The sequence below is a fragment of the Oncorhynchus clarkii genome, chromosome 4, assembly GCF_045791955.1.
Source record: "Oncorhynchus clarkii lewisi isolate Uvic-CL-2024 chromosome 4, UVic_Ocla_1.0, whole genome shotgun sequence".
Lineage (NCBI taxonomy): Eukaryota > Metazoa > Chordata > Actinopteri > Salmoniformes > Salmonidae > Oncorhynchus > Oncorhynchus clarkii.
Genome location: NC_092150.1, coordinates 14,090,318 through 14,109,430, shown reverse-complemented (window position 1 = coordinate 14,109,430; position 19,113 = coordinate 14,090,318). Strand labels below are relative to the sequence as shown.

General features: G+C 42.3%; 1 protein-coding gene across 4 annotated transcripts in view; it reads left to right on the top strand.

The window, feature by feature from the left end:
- LOC139406465 (cathepsin D-like) overlaps positions 1–18,793 on the top strand; it is a 29,330-nt gene extending 10,537 nt beyond the window's left edge. Inside the window, exons 1-10 of one of the 4 annotated variants that reach the window (XR_011633988.1) lie at positions 3,124–3,293; positions 3,570–3,720; positions 3,883–4,006; positions 4,918–5,036; positions 5,120–5,316; positions 5,519–5,641; positions 15,696–15,840; positions 15,928–15,982; positions 16,128–16,226; positions 16,551–18,793. Coding sequence is in view for 3 of the 4 variants with exons in the window: in XM_071149079.1 (XP_071005180.1) it covers positions 3,232–3,293; positions 3,570–3,720; positions 3,883–4,006; positions 4,918–5,036; positions 5,120–5,316; positions 5,519–5,641; positions 15,696–15,840; positions 16,128–16,226; positions 16,551–16,697 (1,167 nt within the window). In the remaining variant the exon portion in view is untranslated. Of the gene's footprint in view, positions 1–3,122; positions 3,294–3,569; positions 3,721–3,882; positions 4,007–4,917; positions 5,037–5,119; positions 5,317–5,518; positions 5,642–15,695; positions 15,841–15,927; positions 15,983–16,127; positions 16,227–16,550 lie in introns of those variants that run through there. The other 3 variants (XM_071149080.1, XM_071149079.1, XM_071149081.1) reach the window with 3 other exon arrangements.
- Positions 18,794–19,113: the final 320 nt, after the last annotated feature.

Here is a 19,113-nt window from a genome sequence, read left to right as displayed (position 1 = left end):
AGGCATTATTGGCATGGGAAAAATATTTTTACATTGCCAAAGGAAGTGATATAGATAATAAACAAAAGTGAAATAAACAATAAAGAACATGCACAGTAATCATTACACTCTCAAAAGTTCCAAAATAATAAAGACATTTCAAATGCCATATTATGTCTATATACAGTGTTGTAATGATGTTCAAATAGTTAACGTACAAAAGGGAAAATAAATCAATATAAATATAGGTTGTATTTACAGTGGTGTTTATTCTTCACTGGTTGCCCTTTTCTTGTGGCAACAGGTCACAAATCTTGCTGCTGTGATGGCACACTGTGGTATTTCACCCAGTAGATATGGGAGTTTATAAAAATTGGATTTGTTTTCAAATTCTTTGTGGGTCTGTGTAATCTGAGGGAAATATGAGTCTCTAATATGGTCATACATTTGTCAGGAGGTTAGGAAGTGCAGCTCAGTTTCCACCTCATTTTATGGGCAATGTGCACATAGCCTGTCTTCTCTTGAGCCAGGTCTGCCTTTGGCAGCCTTTCTCAATAGCAAGTCAAAGATTTCCTTAATTTTGGGTCAGTCACAGTGGTCAGGTATTCTGCTACTGTGTACTATCTGTTTAGGGCCAAATAGCATTCTAGTTCTCTCAGTTTTCTTGTAAAACTTTCCAATGTGTCTAGTAATTATCAATGTTTTCTCATGATTTGGTTGGGTCTAACTGTTGCTGTCCTGGGGCTCTGTGGTGTCTGTTTGTGTTTGTGAACAGAGCCCCAGGACCAGCTTGCTTAGAGAGTTCTCCAGGTTAATTTCTCTGTAGGTGATGGCTTTGTTATGGAAGGTTTGGGAATTGCTTCCTTTTTGGTGGTTGTAGAATTTAATAGCTCTTTCCTGGATTTTGATAGCTGGTATTGGCCTAATTCTGCTCTGCATGCATTATTTTGGTGTTTTACGTTGTACACAGAGGATATTTTTGCAGAATTCTGCATGCAGAGTCTCAATTCAGTGTTTGTCCCATTTTGTGAATTCTTGTTTGGTGAGCGGACCCCAGACCTCACAACCATAAAGGGCAATGGGTGCGATACCTGATTCAAGTATTTTTTTTAGCCAGATCCTAATTGGTATGTTCCTTTTATGTTCCTTTTATGTTCCTTTATATTAATTTTGTTTCTCAGATTGTTCACAGCTTTGTGGAAGTTACCTGTGGTACTGATGTTTAGGATGAGGTACATATCGTTTTTTTGTGTGCTCCAGGGCAACGGTGTCTAGATGGAATTTATATTTGTGGTCCTGGCAACTGGACCTTTTTTGGAACACCATTATTTTTGTCTTACTGAGATTTACTGTCAGGGCCCAGGTCTAACAGAATCTGTGCTTTATATTTAGGTGCTGCTGTAGGCCCTCCTTGGTTGGGGACAGAAGCACCAGATCATCTGCAAACAGTAGACATTTGACTTCAGATTCTAGTAGGGTGAGGCTGGGTGCTGCAGACTGTTCTAGTGCCCTCGCCAATTCGTTGATATATATGTTGAAGAAGGTGGGGCTTAAGCTGCCCTGTGGAAAGAAATGTGTGGTTTTTTTTGTCAATTTTAACCGCACATTTGTTGTTTGTGTACATGGATTTTATAATGTTGTATGTTTTTCACACAACACCACTTTCCATATAGCAGACCCTCATGCCAAATTGAGTCGAAAGCTTTTGAAATCAACAAAGCATGAGAAGACTTTGCCTTTGTTTTGGTTTGTTTGTTTGTCAATTAGGGCGTGCAGGGTGACTACGTGGTCTGTTGTACGGTAATTTGGTAAAAAGCCAATTAAAAAAATTCTTAGTACATTGTTTTCACTGAGGAAATGTACGAGTCTGTTAATGATAATGCAGATGATTTTCCCAAGGTTGCTGTTGACCCTCGGTAGTTATTGGGGTCAAATTTGGCTCCACTTTTGTGGATTGGGGTGATCAGTCTTTGGTTCCGAATATTGGATAAGATACCAGAGCTGAGGAGGATGTTAAAGAGTTAAAGTATAGCCAACTGGAATTTGTGGTCTGTATATTTTATCATTTAATTTAGGATACCATGAACCCCACAGGCCTTTTTGGGTTGGAGGGTTTGTATTTTGTCCTGTAGTTCACTCAATGTAATTGGAGAATCCAGTGAGTTATGGTAGTCTTTAATAGTTGATTCTAATATTTATATTTAATTGTGTATATGTTTTTACTGTTTGTTCTTTGTTATAGAGCCAAAAATATTGGAGATGTGGTTATCCATACATCTCTGTTTTAGATAGATAACTCTTCGTGTTGTTGTTTGTTTTCAAATTTTTCGACGGCCTTTATCACATGGAGGGGGTCACCACGATGTCATGATTGATGGCAGATGGATGGGGAGAAGATACTGCATATTTTGGGATATTTTTCTGTTAGATTTTCAGATCAACTTTTTTTTGCAAAGCTTTTTTTTTGTCTCCAGTTTTAAATATTTCACTGGCACGTTTATCATTCATCATTCATTACAACAGCTGCCACCTTCAGTATATCATTGAAGCAACTGCTTAAACAGATTGTACAAATTAAACAATCAAGATTAACATAATATTTCAATATTCATTTACACAACGAAGTAAAAATATTGAATAAACTCCAAGAGCAGAAGCACAAAATGCATTCTGAATGACACACATTCTTCCTCAGGTGGAGCGGTGCCTGATAATAATTAGGTGGGTGCATATATTTGTCCAGTTTCACACAAGTGTGTTTTATATACATGTGTGAATTGGAAATGTGATTTTTGCATATCCCAACACCCCCTGAGAGACCCTCTGAGAGTGAGGTCACAGCGAGGGATCAGCCATTATTGATGGCGACCCTGGAGCAATTAGGGTTAAATGCCTTGCTCAAGGGCACATTGACAGATTTTTCACCTAGTCAGCTTGGGGATTTGAACCAGCAACATTTTGGTTGCTGTCTCAACACTCTTAAATTCTAGGCTGCCTGCCGCCGGCATAGTCTACATCAATAAGAATTATCTTAGCTCCAATATTTGAACCTGTGAATTAGCCTCAGGTAGGTAATGTGTTGGATGACAGGAGTGACAAGTACACAGAAACAAGCAAACAATGATTTGTTTAAACTGCTCTCAGGAGAGATGCTATCCAGTGTATGGATCCTTACTCTACTGTCCAACGCCACAGCAGTGGTAGAGAAGCCATCAGAATTTGCATTGACAACAACCACAAGAAAGACTCAAAATGAAGATGATATATCTCTGTGTGTTAGCAGCATGTGCGTGGACGTCCGAGTCACTCATACGGTATGATACACGGCAGACGTGTTTTTAATAGCATTTCTAGTTCATTTATAAAACTGCATTATTAACTGCATTATTAACTGCATTAATGTGTGGTTTGCAACTGGACATTACCTAAATTATGCAGTAATTCTATATGAATTATGTAGTGATAAAAATAGATTGCTGCTGTCTAGAGACCTTTTTCGTTCATACTTAGTGAAGGCTCGACAAAGGTCCCAGAGGCACTGAGAAGATCCTCATGTCCTGTGTACCTTTTTTGTTTATTTTGCTATCCAGTATTCCCCTCACAAAGTGTAACTCCTTGAGACAATCTATGTCTGACTCAGAGGGGGATTTCAGTCGTCTATTCCATGATTCCTACTCCGACAACTTTGACGACGATGACGCCAGTGGGTCCAGCAAAGTGGCTCTGAGGAACTATGTTGATGTAAGGGTCTGCCCGCCTTATGCACAGTATAAGTCATATAAAAGTCCTATTTCATTTGCACAGTTAGTGGCCTTATGCACAGTAACTCAAGTCATTATGCATTACTCATTATGTATTGGTTTTGATATATCTTCTTCATCGTTGATGTGATTGTGAATTCAGGCTCAGTTCTATGGAGAGATTAGTTTAGGAACCCCACCTCAAATGTTCAGGGTGACCTTTGACACTGGATCCAACAATCTCTGGGTGCCCTCTTCCAAGTGCTCCGTCGCTGACATCACATGCTGTAAGTGTCTCATCATGCACTGTGGACATGGGTAGACTATTCCCTGTAGCATATACACTTAAAGTACAAAACATTTTTACTGTAGGAATATCATGTATATCATATGTTACTGCAATGTAATGTTAGCACAGCCAGAGTATAGGAAAGTTAAAGGCGTATGGAAATATACACTGAGTGTACAAAACATTAAGAAAACTGATCTTTCCATGGCATACTGACCAGGTGAATCCAGGTGAAAACTATGATCCCTTGTTGATGTCATATTTTAAAACCACTTCAATCAGTGCAGATGAAGGGGTGGAGACAGGCTAAAGAAGGACTTTTAAGCCTTGAGACAATTTAGATATAGGTTGTGTATGTGTGCCATTCAAATAGGCACACATACAAGACAACATTTTAAGTGCCTTTGAACAGGGCATGGTAGTAGGTGCCAGGCGCATCGGTTTGAGTGTGTCAAGAACTGCAATGCTGCTGGGTTTTTCATGCTCAACAGTTTCCTGTGTGTATCAAGAATGGTCCACCACCCAAAGGACATCCAGCCAACTTGACATAACTATGGCAAGCATTGGAGTCAACATGGGCCAGCATCCCTGTGGAACGCTTTCGACACCTTGTAGAGCCCAATGAATTGAGGCTGTTCTGAGGGCAAAAGGGGGTGCAACTCAATAATAGGAAGGTGTTTCTAATGTTTTGTACACTCAGTGTAAATTTGAAGTAAATGGATATAAGGTTTAAAAATAAAGATAGAGAGAGTTAAGAGTTAAAACCCAAGGCTGATTTCATGTCTGAGTGACATCATTTATGTCAATACTAGGAATAAACATGAGAATTGTGATTTCCTGTCTTAGCTATTTTTTTGTTCAGAAAACACCATATCAAACTGATAATGTATGTTTAACGTTGTATTGCAGTGATTCACCGGAAATACAATGATACCAAGTCCAGCACATATGTCAAGGGTGGAAGAAAGTTTTCAATTCATTATGGACTGGGAAGTGTAACTGGGTACCTCAGCCAGGATACGTGCACAGTAAGTTTGGAAAGGAGGAGAAATGAATGGCTGCCACTGACAGATTATATAGGTTTAAATCATCTGCTTTGCTCTTCTGTCAGATTGGAAGTGTATCCGTAAAAGATCAGGTGTTTGGTGAGGCCGTCAAGATATATGGAGCGAACTTCATTGGTGCTAAGTTCGATGGAGTTCTGGGAATGTCTTACCCAACAGATGATGCCATGAGCCCTGTCTTTGACAACATAATGAAAGAGAAGCTGTTGGCGGAGAATGTTTTCTCCTTCTACCTCAACCACAGGTGAGTGGCGATAGTGAAGTGGAATGCAGATCAGTATTGTATTTTATACCTATTTATCCAGAAAGTCCCATTGAGAAGAACTCTTTCCCAAGGGAGATCTGAATTAACTGTAAGTTAACATGGCAGTTTTAGAAATCGACTTGTGCCACTGGAAATGAACTGCAGATGCTGTCTTCTGATGGGCGCTACTGTTCTGTGACAGGATCTCCTCCAACCAGCCAGGGGGACAGCTACTGCTGGGAGGGACTGACCCTGCATACTACACTGGGGACTTCCACTATGCCAACGTCACCACAAAGGACCTCTGGAACATCCACATGGACGAGTTAGTGCTGCTAACCAGTGTATTTATTAGAACCAGTGTATTTATTACAGCCCGTGGATTTATTACAACCAGTGTATTTTATTTTATCGGCATATCTCAACAACAGAATAATATGGGTGTATACCGACCGGTCTCTTGTGTTCAGTAATTTGTGTCGTAGCTCAGTTGTGTATTGAATACTGTTTGCTTTAAGAATGTATCAGGCAAATTGTGCATGTACGGAGGTGTGAGGATAGGATGGGTGAGTTGGTACTAGTTGTTAACATGTTGATCTGAAGTAAAGACGTTCAGTTTAATTGCACAATAAGCCATCGTGCATTTGTAACATTTGGTGACAAGGATGGCTGAGTTTAGCTTACCTCCACCATCTCTATTTCTCCCTGTCCCTGGAGATCCACCTGTTCCATGGGATCACTGGTTTCAATCCTTTCAGTTGTATATGGTAGCTATCAATCTGCATGGAGCTGCCGACACACACAAACGGGTGATTCTACTCCGCTACCTCGGCGCTGAGGGACAATGTGTCTTCTCCACTCTGCAGCCAGTGGAGAACAAGTTTACATCGGCTGCCCAAGCTCTCGGGGAACACTACAGTAGCTCAAGCAGTGTGATCATGCATTGTTTTCTCTTCAGACAAGGAGCCCAACTGCCGGGTGAGTCCGTAGCACAGTACCTAGTGGGACCATGCAGATTGGGACCACTAGAAAACGAATTTGTATATGATCAGATCATTGAAAACAACGTCATGTTCTCCACTGAGGGAGAAATTGTTGTTAAAGACTGTTGGAAAACAAATGGAAGTTGTTCTCACTGACCTACCGAGCGCATCTCAAGGGGCAGGGCTTCACACACTGGCTGAGCCAACAGTCCAAAAGGTGCACGAAACCACTGGGGGGCAACGTTGTTCTAATTGTGGAACAGTCTACATGTCCAGCAAAAGAGCAACGCTGCAAGAACTGCAAAAATACAATAATCTTGCCCATTGTTGTCATTCAGCAGCGGCAGGACAGCATCGAGAAGATCAATCAATCAATCAAATGTATTCATAAAGCCCTTTTTACATCAGCAGATATCACAAAGTGCAGTAGAGAAACCCAGCCTAAAACAGCAGGCAATGCAGATGTCGAAGTTCAGCAGTCTCCATTAACTCTGTACATGATGACTCAATTGCGGCCAAGCAATGTGACTGCTACATCGAGGGTGTTAAAACCTCACTGGTGACTGACACTGAAGAAAATATGTCACATTTGAACAAAGCCACTTATGACTAATTATTCTCACATGTTCCACTGCAGAGACCAGCAGTATCCCTCTACAGCTAAAACCACACACCGATCTCAATCACTGCCAGTCTGTTTCAACAACAAAACCACACCGGCCAGCCAGGTCTACGTTGCCTGCACCAGTACCTATGGAGTACTCACAACTGTTTGAGGGGCCAGGTCACCTCAGCTGTTTTGTCCACCGACCTACAGTCAACAAAGAGGTCAAGCCAGTAATCCAGTCATTGTGGAGGGTTCCGCTGACCCTTCGGGAGCCCATTGACAAGGAACTTGACAACCTCCTTGACGCCTCGCCATGGGTCTCAAACCTGGTCATTGTTCCCAAGAAAAATTGCGATCTTTGGATCTGCATGGACCTCAGGACTGTGAACAACTGCTCCTCTTTAACGGCTAGGACTGTCGGGATGCTGTGCAGGAGCTCAAGGTGCAGCTTACATCAACACCAACACTGGCTCACTTTGACACATCAACACAAACGATTGTCCCCTGTAATGCCTCGGCAGTGGCCCTTGGAGCTGTTTTGTCTCAACTGCATGGAGGCGTGGAATAGCCAGTGGCCTTTGCCTCACGGGCCTTGTCTCCGATTGAACAAAAGTACTATGTGGTAGAGTAGGACACCATGGCTTGCATGTGGGCGTGCGAGCGCTGGCACTTGTAATTGTAAGGCAGAACATTCAAACTCCGCACAGACCATCAAACCCTCACAGCACTGCTGGCCACACAGGGCTCCGGACATAAGCCTCTATGGCTCTACTGGTCATTCATGACTTGCATTCGAAATGGGCAGAAGCCGTGCCGTTGTCCTCTACTACCTCACAGATGATCATCCAAACACTGGATAAGCTGTTCTGTCAGTGGGGGTTGCCCAGCTGTCTCTGCCCAAAACAAAAGAACAAGCCTGCTGCAGCAAGGCAAGCCTATGTTGGAGCAGCACAGCAACAGATGAAACAACGTTATGACACGTCTCACAGAGTGAAACAACTAAGCCTGAAGGCCCAGGACTGCGTGCAGATCAGGACTGACAACTGTCGGAACAAGCTCTCCTCATTTTGGTCCAAGCCCCTGAAAGTGGAACGATAGCTAGGGCTTGCAACATTCCAACTTCTTGATGGATTCCGCTGGCATGCAAATCGCCTTAGAAAGGTCCATTTGCCTGTGAGGTATCCTTTCCTGACCTGTCTGTCCACAACTCACCATGGGCATGAGCAAGATCAAGGGGCTCCTGCACCTCCAACCCTACACCAGGCTCAGTTCAGGGCCCTTCCACCAGTCAGGCCTCAAATGCCTGCAGTTCCCCTGCCATCAGCCGCACCTCTGAACACTGGGAGACCCCAACGGGTCATAGCTCCTCCCTTGTGGCTTAATGACCATGTGAACTAGAGTGGGTGGGGTTGGGGGGATGCTGTGTTCAGTAATATTGTTTCATACCTCAGTTGAGTATTGAATACTGTTGCTTTAAAAATGTGTCAGGCACATTTCGAATGTACGGAGGTGAGGATTGGATGAGTAAGTTTGTGTTGATCTGAAGTAAAGACGTTCAGTTTAATTGCACAAATTCAAATCAAATCAAATCAAATGTATTTATAACCCCCTTCTTATATCAGCTGATATCTCAAAGTGCTGTACAGAAACCTAGCCTAAAACCCCAAACAGAAAGCAATGCAGGTGTAGAAGTACAGTGGCTAGGAAAAACTCCCTAGAAAGGCCAGAACCTACGAAGAAACCAAGAGAGGAATCAGGCTATGAGGGGTGGCCAGTCCTCTTCTGGCTGTGCCGGGTGGAGATTATAACAGAACATGGCCAAGATGTTCAAATGTTCATAGATGACCAGCAGGGTAAAAAAATAATAATCACAGTGGTTGTCGAGGGTGCAACAGGTCAGCACCTCAGGAGTAAATGTCAGTTGGCTTTTCATAGACGATCATTCAGAGTATCTCTACTGCTCCTGCTGTCTCTAGAGAGTTGAAAACAGCAGGTCTGGGACAGGTAACACGTCCGGTGAACAGATCAGGATTGCATAGCCGCAGGCAGAACAGTTGAAACTGGAGCAGCAGCACGGCCTGGTGGACTTGGGACAGCAAGGAGTCATCAGGCCAGGTAGCACTGAGGCATGGTCCTAGAGCTCAGGTCCTCCTCCGAGAGAAATAAAGAATTCACACAGGACACTGGATAAGACAGGAGAAATGCTCCAGATATATTAGACTGACACTAGCCCCCCGACACAGAAACTACTGCAGCATAAATACTGGAGGCTGAGACAGGAGGGGTCGGGAGACACTGTGGCCCCATCCGACGATACCCCCGGGACAGGGCCAAACAGGCAGGATATAACCCCACCCACTTTGCCAAAGTACAGCCCACACACCACTAGAGGGATATCTTCAACCACCAACTTACCATCCTGAGACAAGGCCGAGTATAGCCCACAAAGATCTCTGCCACGGCACAACCCAAGGGGGGGCACCAACCCAGACAGGAAGATCACGTCAGTGACTCAACCCACTCAAGTGACGCACCCCTCCTAGGTGTAACGGATGTGAAACGGCTAGCTTAGTTAGCGTGGGCGCTAAATAGCGTTTCAATCAGTGACGTCACTTGCTCTGAGACCTTGAAGTAGTAGTTCCCCTTGCTCTGCAAGGGCCGCGGCTTTTGTGGAGCGATGGGTAACGATGCTTCGTGGGTGTCAGTTGTTGATGTGTGCAGTAGGTCCCTGGTTCGCGCCCGGGTATGGGCGAGGGCACGGTTTAAAGTTATACTGTTACATTGATGCTGTTGACCCGGATTACTGGTTGCTGCGGAAAAAGGAGGAAGGTCAAAAGGGGGGTGAGTGTAACGGATGTGAAACGGCTAGCTTAGTTAGCGTGGGCGCTAAATAGCGTTTCAATCAGTGACGTCACTTGCTCTGAGACCTTGAAGTAGTAGTTCCCCTTGCTCTGCAAGGGCCGCGGCTTTTGTGGAGCGATGGGTAACGATGCTTCGTAGGTGTCAGTTGTTGATGTGTGCAGAAGGTCCCTGGTTCGCGCCCGGGTATGGGCGAGGGGACGGTTAAAAATTATACTGTTACATAGGGACGGCATGGAAGAGCACCAGTAAGCCAGTGACTCAGCACCTGTAATAGGGTTAGAGGCAGAGAATCCCAGTGGAGAGAGGGGAACCGGCCAGGCAGAGACAGCAAGGGCAGTTCGTTCCTCCAGTGCCTTTCCGTTCACCTTCACACTCCTGGACCAGACTACACTCAATCATAGGACCTACTGAAGAGATGAGTCTTCAATAAAGAATTAAAAGTTGAGACTGAGTCTGCGTCTCTCACATGAGTAGGCAGACCATTCCATAAAAATGGAGCTCTATAGGAGAAAGCCCCTGTGCATACAAGCCTCTGTGCATTTGTAACATGGTCATCAAAATAATTCATGCGAGTAGACGCTGATTGGCCAGCTCGTCCTCCTCAGGAGGATGACATCATCCTCTATGAGGAAATAGACAGCATTTTTATAAACTGTCTGTTTGAGAAGTTTTAGGTGGTGTTTTTGAAGTGTTTTTTTCTTCAACTTATGCTTTGGCCACAAATACGAGTATAGGATGAATCAACAATATTATTTGGGTATGAGTTAACTGAATATTAACTTTTTGACCATATTTTATGTTATAAAATACATTTCACAGAGACAAATCTGATTCTTCATGTTTTGGATCCTTCAGTGGGATCTATCTCCAACAAACTCAGCAAAAAAAGAAACGTCCCTTTTTCAGGACCCTGTCTTTCAAAGATAATTTGTAAAAATCCAAATAACTTCACAGATCTTCATTGTAAAGGGTTTTAACACTGATTCCCATGCTGTTCAATGAACCATAAACAATTAATGAACATGCACCTGTGGAACAGTCATTAAGACACTAACAGCTTACAGACGGTAGGCAATTTAGGTCACAGTTATGAAAACTTCGGACACTAAAGAGGCCTTTCTACTGACTCTGAATAACACCAAAAGAAAGATGCCCAGGTCCCAGTTCATCTGCGTGAACGTGCCTTAGGCATGCTGCAAGATGGCAAGAGGACTGCAGATGTGGCCAGGGCAATACATTTCCATGTCTGTACTGTCAGATGCCTAAGACAATGCTACAGTGAGACAGGACGGACAGCTGATTGTCCTCACAGTGGCAGACCACGTGTAACAACACCTGCACAGGATCGGTACATCCAAACATCACACTTGCGGGACAGGTACAGGATAGCACCAACTGCCCGAGTTACACCAGGATCGCACAATCCCTCCATCAGTGCTCAGACTGTAAGAAATAGGCTGAGAGAGGCTGAACTGAGGGCTCGTAGGCCTGTTGTAAGGCAGGTCCTCACCAGATTTCACCAGCAACAACGTCGCCTATGGGCACAAACCCACCGTCGCTGCACCAGACAGGACTGGCAAAAGTGCTCTTTTGTCATACGAGTCGCGGTTTTGTCTCACCAGGGGTGATGGTCGGGTGTGCGTTTATCATTGAAGGAAGTGTTACAACGAGGCCTGTACTCTGGAGCGGGATCGATTTGTAGGTGGAGGGCCCGTCATGGTCTGGGTTGGTGTGTCACAACATCATCGGACTGAGCTTGTTGTCATTGCAGGCAATCTCAACGCTGTGCGTTACAGGGAAGACATCCTTCTCCCTCATGTGGTACCCTTCCTGCAGGCTCATCCTGACATGACCCTCCAGCATGACACCAGCCATACTGCTCATGTGCAGTATGGCTGGTGTCATGCTGCTCGTGTGTTTCTGTTAGTCACATGTCTGCGACACTTGTTCAGTTTGTGTCTCAGTTGTTGAATCTTATATTCTTATATCTTATATATACTTATAAATACAAATATTTACACATGTTCAGTTTGCTGAAAATAAAAGCAGTTGACAGTGAGGACGTTGCTGAGTTTATCATTAACATCATATCCTAAAGTCAGATTTTGTAACCTAATACATCCAATAATAATCTCATCAAACTTTACATTCCACATTTTGTGGTCGTCGTCTTCCAAATTGCTTCCGCGGGAAGCAAGTGGGTAAATTAGCATGACACGAGCTGAATTAAATAGAACTAAAAGGCTTTGAAAATAAAAGCTTGCAGTACGCTCAGTGTGCCGTTCTTTGAATGATGTTGTGTCTGCATCTATGTATTACAACTAATAAACTTCAAGAGTATTTACCACTCCTACTCCTGGGACATCAATGATTACACATTGTAACTATGCAATAGACTAGAATCATGATTGAAGTAAAGGCTGACTTGTAATTCATATATACAGAAAATAAAACATGCCTATCTAACTCCCTTCATCTGATGTCACAGGATATGAGATACTAATTTCAACCAGTTGAGAATGTGAAACGCTTTATTGAAAGAAGTCAATTATCCAGGTGTTATAAATACATAATACATGCATTATAATGATGATAATTGTAATATTATATTATAAATACAAGTTCAATTTGTACTTCAATGCACATATGGGTGTGCATTATAAAATGAGGAAGAAAGATGAGGTGGGGAGAGAGGTGTAGAAGACAGAAAGGGAAAGCTGTAAGAACAGAGGCAGACAGCGTATGATTCTTGAATTACAGTGCTACCCTAATATTCTCTCAGTTCATCACAATTACAGTGCTACCCTAACATTCTCTCAGTTCATCACAATTACAGTGCTACCCTAACATTCTCTCAGTTCATCACAATTACAGTGCTACCCTAACATTATCTCAGTTCATTACAATTACAGTGTCTCTAGTGGTGTCTCCTAACCAGCCTTGGATTTCCAGTCGGCCCAAAGGTTATCTTAATAGCAGGTGAGGTGGTGATGACGGGACTGGCTTCCTCTCTCACATCTAAACATACTTGCAGATGAGAGAGGTGGAGAGAGAGAGAGCATGATTAAGCCTTGTTTTTTTATTCTAACACGGTCAGTCATCATAATCATCAGGAGGTGAAATGCAAACTGACCTTGTATCATTAACTCTGGGACTACTACATCTCTATCTGTATTTCGATGTAAAGCATCTCTTTAATAATACTTCCCGTTGACCCGACCAGGGATACCTCTCACCTATGATCATGCTGTGCCCTCTGTCAGCCAGTTCAGATGCGGGAGGGGTTCACCAACAGCTGATATAACCTAGAGGATTTAGGAGAAGGGGGAGAGGGATGAAGTGAAGGAGAGCGACTGTTATTGTGTGTGGTCTCACCTGGTGTCCACACTAAGTGGCTACAGTACTTGCTGAAAAACAGACACACGAGGACAAACAATAGAAGATAGTCATTATTAGACAAATACCACTTGAAGCTTGATTATGACTTGATCATTTGAATCAGCTGTGTAGTGCTAAGGCAAAAACAAAAATGTTGTTGGAGCATTCCGATTTGCCACACCTGTGAGGTGTCAAGTTCGCCTCTGTACTTAAAGGGTGATTATTCAAACTGTGAAATACTGCAGATCTGCCCGCAGACGAGGTAGGAACACATATCCCACACAGAAGAGGTGGATAGAATTCGACAGGTCAAGGTACCCTTCTTCCTCCAAACTGTGCATATGAGACAGGTTCTATGTACAACAAGACGGGCAGAGAGGAAGAGAGAAAAATAACACGGAACAGTTGAATTCCCAATGCACTACTGTGTCTCTAATTGACAATGAATGGGCAATATAAACCAAATAATAAACTGATAATTGTGTACGACTTCAAATGAAACAAGCAGGGAGCAGGTTTCGAACCCTCAACCTTCTTGCCCGAAGTCCAGCGCGCTACCGACTGTGCACCAAAAGAATGCTCAAGCCGCTGAGTCGGTATGTTAGCTATCTACCTAACGTTAGTAGTTATACATCAAACTTGACAGTATATTAACTATAGGCTAACTACCCAACGTTTATCGACTTGATTATTCTCATCATTCTTAGCTTAGCTAAATGGTATAGTCGTTGTGTGTTCTCAATGGACATTCGGGTGCTTTCGTAAATTCGCTCTGGCTATCTACTCCAATTTCAGAGCACTCTAGTCTGAGTGTACCAGAGCGCAGAATAATGAATTTACTAGCGCTCAACACCCATTGAATATGGCCGGTGTCAGTAAATGTTGGCAAAAAAAAGCATAATTAAATTGTTTCCAGCAGCACAGTTACAGTCACCAAAGCTCTGGTTAACACGAAAACTGCCTAACCAGCTCTGCTAGGGTGAGTAAAATTGTCAGAGTGGTCTCATTTGTGTCTGGAAGTAGCTAGCTATTCTACGTTGTAGAATAATAGTGAAGACATCACAACTTTAAAATAACATATGGAATCAGTTAAGAACAAATGATTATTTACAAGGACAGCCTACTCCTTCCTCACGGTGGGGAATTGAACCCCGGTGTCCCACGTACCTGCAATATGGAAGACTATTGAATGCTTCTCAAAAATGCCCTCTGGTGGTCAAACTAGCATTAACTTGCATTAACAGAAAAAAATGGCTGACAATTAAATGACGTGCCACAGAACGCTGCGGCAGCCCGCAAGGTGTGCCACAGTATGACGCAACTTTTAAAGGAGGAACCACTGTACGCTTCTTTTTGTGAGAAGTCTTCGAAAAAGAAGAAACTTTTCATTAATATGAACAGCACATACTAAAATGAAAATACTACATGTCATGTCTCAAAATTTATATCTATCTTCTCCTCTATATTGTTTTATGTTCTCCGGATATGAGAAGAAAGATGGCGAGTTCAATGGAAAGCCTGTCAGGTAACCTTCATTCTCAGATAGCATCGCGTCAGCTAGGCTGGATGCTATTTACCAGATTCTTGACCCTTTTTTTCCTCTGGCCTCCATAGATTTAGTCTCCCTGTCATGCTGATATAAAGGATTTTGGAGAAAAGATTTTGAAGCCTAGAAAGCCGGTGATGTAGACCACCGGAACTGGTGAACAGAATGAGCATCAGTACCGGGGGGATCCGTGACACTCCCTAATTTTGACCATCCTACAAGAGTAAAAACTCCAATAGAAATCCAACGTATTATGATAGAGACATGAGGTTTATATACACAATTTGTCACGGCTGTTGAAGGAACTGGACCAAGGTGCAGCGTGGTAAGTCAACATTTTCTCTTTCATTTGAAATGACGCTGACAAAACAATACAAAACAAACCGTGAAGCTTCAGGCTAAGTGCCATCAAACAAAGATAACTTCCCACAAACACAGGTGGGAAAAAGGGTACCTAAGTATGGTTCCCAATCAGAGACAACGATAGACAGCTGTCCCTGATTGAGAACCATACCCTGCCAAAACATAGAAAATCATAGAAACACAAAACATAGAATGCCCACCCCAACTCTCGCCCTGACCAAACCAAAATAAAGACATAAAAAGGATCTCTAAGGTCAGGGCGTGATAGTACCGGCGACACAGTGCGCATCACCCCATTGCACGGGGCCTGACCAGTCACATGATCGCCACGGTAAGTACGGGGAGTTGGCTCAGGTCTCCAACCTGACTCAGCCACACTCCCCGTGTGCCCCAAACATTTTGGGGGGGCTGCCTCTCAGGCTTCCTTGCCAGCCGTGTTCCCTCATAATGTCGCCTGGCTCCCCTGTGGGTGGGCCTATGCCCTTTCATGTGAAATGATTAAGGCCTAATTCATTTATTTCAATTGACTGATTTCCTTTTATGAATTGTAACTCAGTAAAATTGTTGAAATTGTTGCATGTTGGGTTTATATTTTTGTTCAGTATATTTCTATAACTAAATATTTAGGTGTCTTTGGCAGTTTGAGCGTTGGAGAGGATGTCAAGCTGTGTAAAGGTGGCTGTGAGGCCATGGTGGACACTGGCACCTCCCTGATCCTAGGTCCCTATGATGAGATCAGTGCTCTGCAGAAGGCTGTAGGAGCTGTGCCCTGGAACCGTGGAAAGGTAGAACATGACAGATGACAGAAACTAGAATCACCTATTATTTTCTATCTCTTCTCTCTACAATATCTCCCTAATCCTTTTCTTTAGAAAATGCATACCAACCGACGAGTATATCCTCCTGGTATCTACCAAACCAAAGAGGGTGAATATATTTGTAATCATGAAGCTAAATAGGTCCTCGAATAGCCATTTCACAACTCTCTAGGGATTCTGTTGACATTAAAGCATGTTAGCTGTAAGAGGGTGGTTTTACTGTTGATAAACGCTATCTGTTACTTGTTTCACAGTACACGGTTGACTGTGAGAAAGTGTCCTCCCTCCCCAGTGTCTCCTTCACTGTCAGTGGAAAGGTCTACCCTCTGAACGGAGAACAGTATATTCTCAGGGTATGTACAGTATATAGCGTATCAGGCAGTTTGTAAAGAGCTAAATGCACTATATATTTACTGTATATATATCATGTATATTATATGATACTGCAATGTAATGTTAGCATAGTCAGAGTCTAGGAAAGTAAAAGGCACATGGAAATATACAGTGTAATAATGTAGCATCATTATACACGCTGTTAGAATAGAAACCTTGTTAGTATACTGTATCTGTAGATGTCACTGGTGCTCCTTCTTACCTGTGTGTGTGTGTGTGTGTGTGTGTGTGTGTGTGTGTGTGTGTGTGTGTGTGTGTGTGTGTGTGTGTGTGTGTGTGCACAGTGGACTACGAAGGGAAAGAAAGTCTGCCTTTTAGGATTTTTCCCCTCAGGCTTCCCTGGCTGGACCCTGGGAGATATCTTCATTGGAGCTTACTACACAGTCTTTGACCGGGACAACGATAGGGTGGGATTTGCCAAAGCAATATAAGAGGAAGGGAAAGTGGATACCTCTTCAGTTGCACAACTGAATACATTCAACCGAAATGTGTCTTCTGCATCCGCATTTAATCCAAACCTTCTAGATCGTGAAATAATGTTGAAAAGAGTGTAATGCTAAAACACCTGATGGTATAAAATACAGTATATACAAATGGGATGAGTAATGCAAGATAGGTAAACATCATTAAAGTGTCATCATTAATGTGACGAGTGACACATGATTTCAAGTCTGTATGTTGGCAGCAGCCTCTCTGTGTTAGTGATGGCTGTTTAACAGTCGGATGCCCTTGAGATAGAAGCTATTTTTCAGTCTCTCGTGCGTTCATAGTTTTAAAATGATTATTTTAGAATAACAAACTTGGTAAAAATTATACTTGTCCTTGAAAAGGAGGATAAGCAGACAAGTATCATAACTAATTTTCACAGCATTCAGTCTTGTTTGTTTTATGAGTAAGTGGGTGCATTTTCCTGTGTTCATTTCCCTGGTTAATCTCCCTATTTAATCATGACCTCTATTTGATATTTTTGTGTGTAAAGAGATGAATGAATCAAATAAATTCTTAACTCCCAGTTATTTGGCATTTGTGTGTATGTGGTGTTATTTCAGAGTAATTGCAGCAGATTGGGTGTAGTTGTGAAGTTGCACCAACATTTGTGTGTATGTGGTGTTATTTCAGAGTAATTGCAGCAGATTGGGTGTAGTTGTGAAGTTGCACCAACATTTGTGTGTATGTGGTGTTATTTCAGAGTAATTGCAGCAGATTGGGTGTAGTTGTGAAGTTGCACCAACAGCGATGTTTATCACAGCTTTGCTGTTGCCATGAGGAAATGAATGTGCTTTCCTTTGACTTTGGAATCACTTCAGCGCATCTCCATCTATATGGACTCAGCATGCCGTCTACATGCTTCTCTTCCTGCGTACATTTATACATGTGTATTATTCAATGTTATGAGGATATTACTTCCTATTCAGATTTGGAATTTGACATTAGATAATAGTGATATTGCTGATACATGAACACGTGTGGGGTCGTTAGGCACAACATTATTTTGGTAATTCCACACAAATACTGCAGTGACAAATAGCTAGCATTTTCATTCAGTCCCTGTGATGGATTGGATTGACAAGTGGACCTGTTCTCCCCTGGTATGTCATGGGTTAAGATGTACTCATTCTCATAAATATAGAACATCTAGGATTATTGTACATGGATGATTATTTTATTAGAGTACAAAGTGCACTTGTTTGCATCAGTCTATTGCTCTTTACAGCCCCAGACTGCTGGTAACCAGGGCCTTATCATAAACAAGCACTAACAATGGAGGACTTGTTGCTATCAGCATCTGTACTGCCACGTTTTTACATTCAGGTGTCTGTATTATCAAACTCATGTGAGACATGATCATTCGATATTTGGTTTGTCAAATCATCCTTGAGTTCTTTATTATTACATAAATAATTTTATTTTTAACATCCATTATTTACAAAGATACAAGAAAGTTGAAGCTTAAGTTCAAGCCATGAATGATCTTACCCGAACAACGGGAAAACAAAATGAGTAAACATTGCACTTAATGTTATTTTTTTCTGTTTGTTTTTGTGTATGATAACACATTTTCTAATAGTACTGTATCAAGCAATAAAGTGAGTTACTGATTAGTGAACAGCAGAGTTTCGGTAAGCAACAAGGAAGCATGACTCCGATGTGTACTAGGGTCAAAGTTCCACATGATTAATAATGGAGAGCAAGTATGGCAGGATTAAATGTTTCCAGGTTTGATGAGAAAGCAGCAGAAGTTCTAACATGTTGTCCAATAAAATAGTAGTCTAAAACCTCATTCCTGCAGTCAAATGACCAAATCGCCCTCTAGTGGCCTCATTGGTGAAATGTTATTAATATTTTTCAAAATGTCATAATTAATAAACATCATTTAAGAAAACCTGTTGAAAATCCAGTGTTTCTACGTCAACCGGTTTTGTTATATTTCAATCTGCTGTGATGTATATAAAGTGTAATATTGGGATGCTCAAAATTGAATACATTTTAACTCAATATCTGACATGATGCAGGTGTCTTCTTTTTTTAAGCCCATAACCATGTGTGTGAAGTGTATACTTTGTTTCAAAGTAGATTTGTTTAAGACTACCAAGAAACACTCTGTGTGACCCTGATTTAGCCCACTGCAGTAAAATGTTGATGTGATGCTTCAGACAGGTGGGATCCTGGTGCAGAAAATAGCATTTCTTTCTTTCACATACAGTACAGCACTTCAGAGGCCTCATTTATAAATGTTGCGTACATACAAAATATACCCCGAAACAGTTTTTGGGCATTTATCCAAATTTAACTTGAGAATGTCCCTCCACGCAAACTTTACACCACGCGCACACACATTGTCTAGTG